This window comes from Pteropus alecto, unplaced genomic scaffold (assembly GCF_000325575.1).
Source record: "Pteropus alecto unplaced genomic scaffold, ASM32557v1 scaffold81, whole genome shotgun sequence".
NCBI classification, from domain to species: domain Eukaryota; kingdom Metazoa; phylum Chordata; class Mammalia; order Chiroptera; family Pteropodidae; genus Pteropus; species Pteropus alecto.
The window spans coordinates 19834076-19842578 of NW_006433378.1; the positions used below are offsets into that span (position 1 = coordinate 19834076).

The following is an 8503-nucleotide window of genomic DNA, read 5'->3' on the forward strand; positions in this document are numbered from 1 at the left end:
TCACAGTAAAAAGTAAAGATAATGCCAATAATAATGACCTTTATCATAATTATTTCTCAAAAGAAAGAATTCTGGACTAAAATCTTTATTCTTTCTTTTTTGAAAAAAAAAATTCTGGATTTAGATGAAGAAACTTTAATACCATTCTTTTATGTAGCAGAATCTAAATATAAATTTGGAAGTCATGTGTATATATTTCCTTAATTAAGGGAATTACTTCATACTTTTGAATAATATTCTCTTTTATATCTGAGACCTTGGACTGAGAGCGGTCAACAATAGCATCATCCAGAGGATTCAGAACTCTAGACTATAAAGCATGAAAAACGAAGGTGAAATCTCAGCTTCCATTCTCCTCTGATCTGTCAGTGATGATACTCAGCTCATGATTTACTGAGCCCTCATTGACAGTCACGTTAAAATAACAGGCAAATAAAATAAGCACAGTGAGCGCAGTGAATACTCGGAGAGATAATTTTATCAGCTCTGCGATAGCATGTACACACATCCGATCAGGACTCACTTAAACTCTGATTTACTTCTAAAGTGAATCTAGGAATTACGATTTCAGCAGGCCCGGTGTATGTGGAAATTTTAGCATGGACAGTATAGTGTTGGTGGTTATAATAAACATAGAGTTACATGGTTTTAAAACTTTTGCTCATGATATTGAAAGTGACAGTATGGTTAATTGAACTGTCAGGTGATATTGCTATGCATGAAGGGCCTCCTGGTATGATAAGACCCATTTTCCTTAAGCCAATCATGTGTGGTACACTAACTGTATATTGAGAACTTTGACAGATATTTTGCGCAGAACTCAAAAGAAAAGACACAATTAAAAAACCTCAATGGAACAAAAGTTTAAAAATCTATTAATGTTTACATTAATATGGTAGACAAAAGAAGGATTCAAAAAGATATTAGCTAATAATACAGTTTCAAGGTAGAAAATAAAACATGAAAATTATGCAATTATATTTAGGCCTTTGATAGCATGCCAAATGTAGTAGTTTTAACAACTATTTGAAACTTCATCATAAAGTAAATTGGTAGTCATCTAAACATAAATTTTTAGACATATGAATTAAAATAGAGACTTTAATCATCCAGTAGTAGATCATGCATTAAATAAATTCCAGGGTTAAGTTTTGTTTGATTTATAGTATTTAAGATATTAGCTGTACATGCAAATTCATTGTAGTCCTTTCTCTGCTACATATAAAAGAAGAGATAAGTGTAAAAAAACTTGACTGTTTATATTTGAAGTTGCAAATGTTTCACAGCTGTAGAAAGTAATATTTAAATCTATCAGTAGGTTTAATTTTTGAAAAAGGAAAAATTGATGATTTCTTTTTATTTAGGAGGCAGAAAGTGCTGGTGAGCTGTGCGGTGAAATGTATGGAAAAGAAGTGATTCATTTGTGTATTTTTAAGGGCAAATTCCAATAGACTTCTGCTAGGTCTTTTGTAAAATTTTGTAAATTTTGAAATTTACAAATTAGCTGCACTGATGCTATGGACATAGTCTGCTACGTATTAAGCATATTTATGCCTATTAAAACTGAATAGGAGAGACATATGTGAATCTTCATATTCTATGATTTTCTAGAAGCCAATGTGCTATAGAGGACTGATGCCTATTCCCTTTGTTGTTCACAATTTTCACTGAGCAGCATAGGAGAGGTTGTTGATTAAAGATTCTACAAGGTCATAGAGTGGGGCCAAGGTTCTTTCTCAGTACTGCTATTTTGCTTCGCTTTTATTTTTTTAATGACTTGAGGATTCAAATTAGAACTGTTAAATTTAAAAGATCACTTTGAGAATTATTAACTACCCTTCCTAAAACTCCTCGAAAGCTAACACATCTGAGGCTGTATTTTTATAGTTTTCTATTCTCTCTCTCTCTCTCTCTCTCTCTCTTTCTCTCTCTCTCTCTCTCTCTCTCTATATATATATATATATATACACACACACACATATACATACATACATATATACATATATACCCACATTCACAGTGGTAGTAGAAATTGACAGAGCCACTGTATATGTGAATATTTAAAATGTACACATTGTATGACCAAGTAATTTCACTCCCCTGCCCGCTTTCTGTTTTGCCGGTGATTTTCTGCTTGCTTTCCTTTGGTCAAACTGAATATACCTTTTTTTCAAACTTATCTATTATCCCCATCTTCCCTTTTCCAGCATTGCATGCTCATATACCACTGACTTTTCCACTCAGGCAACACTTAACTGTCATTTCTTCCACCAAGTAGTCTTTCATTTTTCCAGTTAAAATCTTTCCTCTGATCCTTTTATATTGTACTTATACGATTGAGGCAGTATTGTGTTTGTTTCGGGATTTTAGTCCTCTGACTAGTTATTGACAACAAAATCTTTAAATCTTGATTGATATCCCCAAAGAATCTCATTCAACACCTCAAAGAATAGATTTCTATTAAAGTTTATAAAGAGCACAAACATATATTTAGTTTGGATAGTTGAATACTCACCTGGGACCCATGGTAATTATTTTCAAATACTTGAACACCTGTCCTATGTTAAAGGAATTAAACTAGTCTTATGTGGTCAATGGATAATTGCTAAGGACTATTCAATATTTCTCAATACAAAGAATACATTTGAACTCACAGAAGAATGACTTAATTGTCCTTAGACATGTTCAAGCAGAAGCAGTAAATGAATATTTCTTCTCTAAATCTTTCCTATACATAGTAGACCTACTAAAGAAATAAATAAAATGGTAGCCCTGTTGGTATGCTTCATGAATACTTCAACTTTAGTCACTGACTATTGATATTAATGATCCTACCCATCCTGCCAATCTCCAGTTAGATCCATTTCCAGAGACCATTTTACCTGACTTTAAACATGATTTACTTCTTATTATAAAAATTTTTAGAATAGATGTTACTTTTACCCCTGAGTTAGAGGATTTTATGTATGTATGTATGTATGTATGTATGTATGTATGTATGTATGTATGTATTTATTTATTTTGGAGAACTTTACAGAGGTTAAATCACTTCTCAGAGGATTCAATACTAAATCTATTTCAAAACCCAAACTTTATCTATAAAGTCAATAAATGCACATATTGTGCAGGAAAATATACATACATTTAATACTTTATATAATTTTTATTAAATTGATTTATTTTCTAAATAATTTTCCCAAATTTTCCTATGTAAATATCAATAACAACCACTCTAAGACAGATGCCATTTAACGTGTTAAAAATAGAACAAATCAAAGTCTTAGGAATTTACATTCTACCTTTTTTATATTTTTAATTTAGAATATAAACTAGATGGTAGGAAACTAGTGCTTTGACAATGCTATGCATGTTGGCCAGAACACTGATAAAACTTTAGTGACTCTAAAATAAAACATAATAAAATCATTTTTACCAATAGAAATTAGTTTATTAACTATGAATCAGGACCTTTTCCAGAATCAGAAAGCAACAATTCAGCAGAGGATAATTATTGTAGAATCCTGAACAGAGATTATCACTACTCATGATAAATCTGTAAGAGTATTTTGTCATTCTTTCAACAAATAACTTTTGTGCTTCTGCTACTGGTAAGGCTCTCTCTTAGGCACTGAAGACAAAAGCTGAGTGTCAGGCCATTCTGTTCTAGAGCTTCTTTGAAGGAAAGAATTTGCTGAAGTTCTTCTGATTTTGAACCCATTGGACTTTGCTGCTTGTACATCCCATAATCAGCCAGTAGGGGAAGGATGAAATAGCTTAAGTCGATATGTTTAAGAGAATGTTATCTCTTAGTGTATTAGCAAGATGCTAGTTCAACAGCTGACAAAACTTGACAGGAAGCAAAATGGTCTGAAAAAGGTGTGCTGGAAATAGCATTCAAACCAAGCAGGCCCCACTTCATCAAGAAAAGTAGATGATGATTGCATAGGCAGACAAATGACGGTGACAGCAAAAAATTAGAAAGCTGGTGATGGTTGTATGTTGCGTGGAATCTCTTCAGTATGCCCATCTCAGTAAATCTCAGAAACAATAACATGACTTTCAGCCTTCAACTCAAAGGCCATTAATGGAGCTACAGAAAAAAAAAAAAGCTAGCAGGTGTAGTTAATAAGTCCTGGAGATATATTTGAGGTTAATTTAACAAGATTCTTTAGACACAGGAGGTAATTCAGCAGAATATTAGAGTCTGCTCTATTAAACAATTCCCAGCAGCTTTAAATGCGATACATCATCAGAAGCAATTCAGAGGTCTGCAACCACTGCATAAATACCTCAGAGGAGGGAAGGTACTTGACATGCAGCTCAGAGACCGGAAGTTTCTAGAAAAACAGCTCAATGGTTGGCAATGTATGGGCCTATAATGAGAATATTGGCAATTTCTTATTAAATAGTTTGAGGATGGGCAGCTGCTGGCAGCATAACAGGATGATGAGAAGCCACTTGGTGAGAAGCCAAGATTTTGGTATCTTCTATACCCTAAACTACCCAGTCTGCAGTGGTATGAAGGTGGGAAACTCTTGGATAAGCAGTTAAGTTGCCCAGAGCATTGGGAGCCTTTGCTGAGGGTCTGGCCGGCTTTCTGTGCACATCGGCTGGGTGTGTAGCAATGGGATACATACCCCTTGGTCTGAGTGCATGGGCTGCAGCTGGGGCTGGGTCCGGTGTTGGTAGTTTCACAGGCAATGCATACCTTGCCCACTGCTGGAGAGTTGCAGGGTACAGAGCAGTATGATGAGTCCCAACTTGTGGTGCAGGTCCTGGGCTCACAGCTGGGAGATTCATAGCTTGGGATGTCACCATAGGTTTCTTGGCAGTTATTCAGGAGCCAGAGTTTTCCTTGGTAGCTACTGGGTAAGCAGACTCCAAAGGTAGGGCTTACATCACTGGAGCAAAAACCAACAGAAGGAGTCACTGGGATGTAACAGTGAGTTCTGTAGGCTGTGCCACTGCCATTGCAATCCCCAGGATAGCCCAGAAGAGACATGGAGCCCAAGTGCACACTCAGCGATGGCCGTGAAGGGATGGTGAGGCTGTGGTCTGAGGGCTTTTATATCCTTCCCGGCGATTGCCTGCAGCCTCTCCAGACTCCCTTCCTTCTCACACAGCAACATCTCATTACTGTGTTGTTTAGCTACCACTGCTGATGTTTCCACACACATGTAAAAATAAGTTTATTTTGATTCTTCAAAGTATCAAAGAATCAAAATAAACAAAGAACCTGTATAATCACCACTTTGGCCATCAACCATCACTCATCATCCGAAGATCATCGCTTCAGTGAATAGTGATTTTAATGTTCATAGGCAAACTCTCATCTGTCAGTGGTTAACGAGAGGTAGCGTGTCTACAGTCTCCTGCAACATGGTTATTAAAAGGTTAACAAGGGTTCAAATAAAACAAGGAACCTGTACTTTTCTACTCTTGACTATTGTAAAATACGACACGACTCGATCCTATATTCTGAAATAAGCCACTTTGTCTAAACATTGTTGCTCATAAGAGAGGGTAAGACATTAAACCATTAAGACAAAGAGTCGTTCCCCCAAAATATGCATCATACTCTTAGCTGTGCCAGACCATGCGCTGGTGAAAACGTCTCATCTAACTTAGTGACCTACCTACACAAGGCCAAAAACGAACTTGTCTCCAAGCATCAGTGGTTGCTAAGTAACCAAGACATTTATGATATCCATTTCTTCAAGAGTTTCTGCAATATGTAATATCAAATAAGACCATTTTCTCAAGATTGTACCTTGCTAATTGATGAAAATATACATTCTACATTCTATAGTCTCTGCTGTAAAATCCAATTGCTGTAAGAAGCATAACATTTTTTTAACATTTCTTCCAAAATAAGTTTTACTTATTCAAGAATAATTTTGCTTTTTTTTCTTTTCACATGGACTTTAATTTATTTCTGTGTTGAATGTAATTATTTTGGGTCTATACCCACAAAGGGGAGTGACTATGTTTAAAAATGTTATTTGAATAACCTATATAGTTCTTATAGGTACTGTACATATTAAAAAACACTTTTCACTTTTTATGATGAAGGCTTGAAGAAAATTTTTTTAAGATTTTAATTTAAACTAAAGAATTGACATTTTGTTCTTGAAAAGAGAAACTATAATGCATACTAATAGCCTCCACTAAATTGGAAACAGCAATGCATTTATTACAGCAATGAGTTCAGACAGAGGACAGGATAAGCTATAGGGATAGTTTTTAAAAGACAGTGTCCTCAGAGAAGACAATTAGATTTTTCTCCATGTTCTCAGCTTGTCAGCTAAATTTTAAAAATGCACACCAATTTAAACCTACAGGTATTCTCCAAACATTTATTTTTAATCTGCGTTTTCTCAGCGCTTCTCCCAGTATTTACTGTGTAAGGTGACAAATTTATTCTGCATGAAGCTCTTTACTAAGCAAATCTTGCTGTCTTGTGAAGTGTCCCTCAGGTAAAAATGGTCAGGATCAGGGAATGATATTTCTAACAAATTGTTTGGCTATAGAGCATCCTGAGATTTTGTGCAGAAATGCTCAGTCCTGAGACAGGCAAAATAGAAAATAAAATACATAAGGTAGTTGATGGCCAATTTTCTACTAAGTTACTGGATCCTCGTAATATATAGAAGATTCCAGTTGATGGACCTTTATTTCTGCATCTCTGTTATACCATAGTTACTGCTAGTCTTATTTTAGGTTTCTTTGTAGTGGATTTAAAGGGAAAAAATGAATAAGTCAGTCAACTGTAATGGCAGAGTATTTTAAATTAATAGTATTCACACTAGTGTAAGTCCAACAAAATAAATAATGTAGAGTAACCAATATTTGCAGCATGAGACTTTACAACATGTTTACATTTATTTTGGCATAGTTAATACTCTAAACAGTTGAGATTTGCAAAGGCAGAGTTAGCTGAACTCCTCACATTTGCTTTTATGGTTTAATTTCTTACCCACTCATCACACTCATAGATAACCATCGCTTCCCACTCACCCATCATTTTCTGTGAATTATAACTCTACAGAGTTGTCTTCTACTTTAGTCTCTACCCTGGCAAGAGACTGAGCAGACAGCATCAGTAACAGAGCAAGTATCAAGTTCACAACAATGATAGATTTAAGCAAGAAGTAAGGAATACTGTCCCTTGGGTGGCATTGCCCTATAAAGGCTTTGGACAAAAATATTCATTACTCTGTTTTCACTTAATTACTAGAAGAATCTTTCCTTCCATTGATTCTCCTATTTGTAATATTTTCTATATGTGGAAAGCTGAATAGAATTACTCCACCACGATGCCTGCTTCCTAATCCTCAGAATGCATGAATATTACCGTATGTAACAAAAGGAACTCTGCAGACGTGATTAAGTTAAAGATCTTGAGATGAATTATCTTGGTGAGCCCTGTATCATCACAGAAGTCCTTATAAAAAAAGAAGTCAGTAGATCAGAGAGAGACAAGGCAAAGAGATGATAAAAGCAGAGATTTGAGCAATGCTGCCATAACTGAAGGAATGCCAGCAACTTCTATAAGCTGGAAGATGCAGGAAGCAAATTTTCTTCTACAGACTGTGGAAGGAATCAGCCCTGTTGACACCTTGACTTTAGTTCAGTAAAACTGATTTGCACTTTGGCCTCCAAAACTATAAGAGAATAAATTTCTGTTGTTTTAAACTGCCAAGTTTGTGGTAATTTGTTACAGTGGCAATAGGAAATGAATACATTTTGTCAGGAAAATATAACTAACTCTAACTGATAGTCTTTATGTAGTTTAAGGAGTTTGTACTCTACATCCAAAGCAAGTTTAAGATGCAAGAAATAAGCTTTTTAGCCATCAGGTAATTTCAAGAAATTTCTATGCCTTCTGAAGAATAAGAAAAAAACTCCCTTATCTAATGAGGCAGCAGATTCTTTGCAACTCATTAAAGAAGAGTTATGAAACTGTTTTCCAGTCTTTTCCAAAGATTAAGAATCCTTTAGGGTAAACACAGAAGATCAAATAAAGCTAAATGTTCCAGTAAATGGCTCTTAAAAATAAAATAATGGAGGTCATCTTCTAACCCTTTAGGTCATGATGAAATTTTATCTTCCTTTTTTGCTAATATATATATATACAATTTTGTTCTATTTCCACTTGCCAGAGTGCTATTAAATGATACAACAGTGATCCTATGATTTAAAACAGCAAATTGTATGCAAATCCACACTTACATAGCAATTAAATTGTAAATATTGAGTCAAAATTATTCTTAAACTTAGCAGTGGTAACCTAAAATGGTGGACTCCCTTGCTACTTTTGCATATAAATCATAAATAATTTCAAAAGCTGAAGAGCAGATGAGCAAAATTAAAAATTTAAATAAATGAAGATAAGGTAATTTTTTAAATAATATGAATGGGTGGAAAGACAGGATTGTTAGTTTGATTTGTATTTAACTTTTCAGAAAAACAGAATGAATATAATGAAATACAGGATATAATA

At 34.6% G+C, this 8503-nt stretch overlaps 1 protein-coding gene across 1 annotated transcript; it reads right to left on the minus strand.

Moving 5' to 3' along the window:
* Positions 1 to 4249: 4249 nt before the first annotated feature.
* Positions 4250 to 5011, minus strand: LOC102895132 (keratin-associated protein 24-1). Its single transcript, XM_015586503.2, has one exon. The coding sequence runs from the start codon at positions 5000 to 5002 to the stop codon at positions 4250 to 4252; it is 753 nt and encodes a 250-aa protein (XP_015441989.1). The 5' UTR covers positions 5003 to 5011.
* Between the last annotated feature and the right edge of the window lie 3492 nt (positions 5012 to 8503).

Coding starts and splice junctions, on each gene's coding strand:
- LOC102895132 (XM_015586503.2), bottom strand. CDS start 5,002: ATGTCTCTTCTGGGCTATCCTGGGGATTGCAATGGCAGTGGCACAGCC.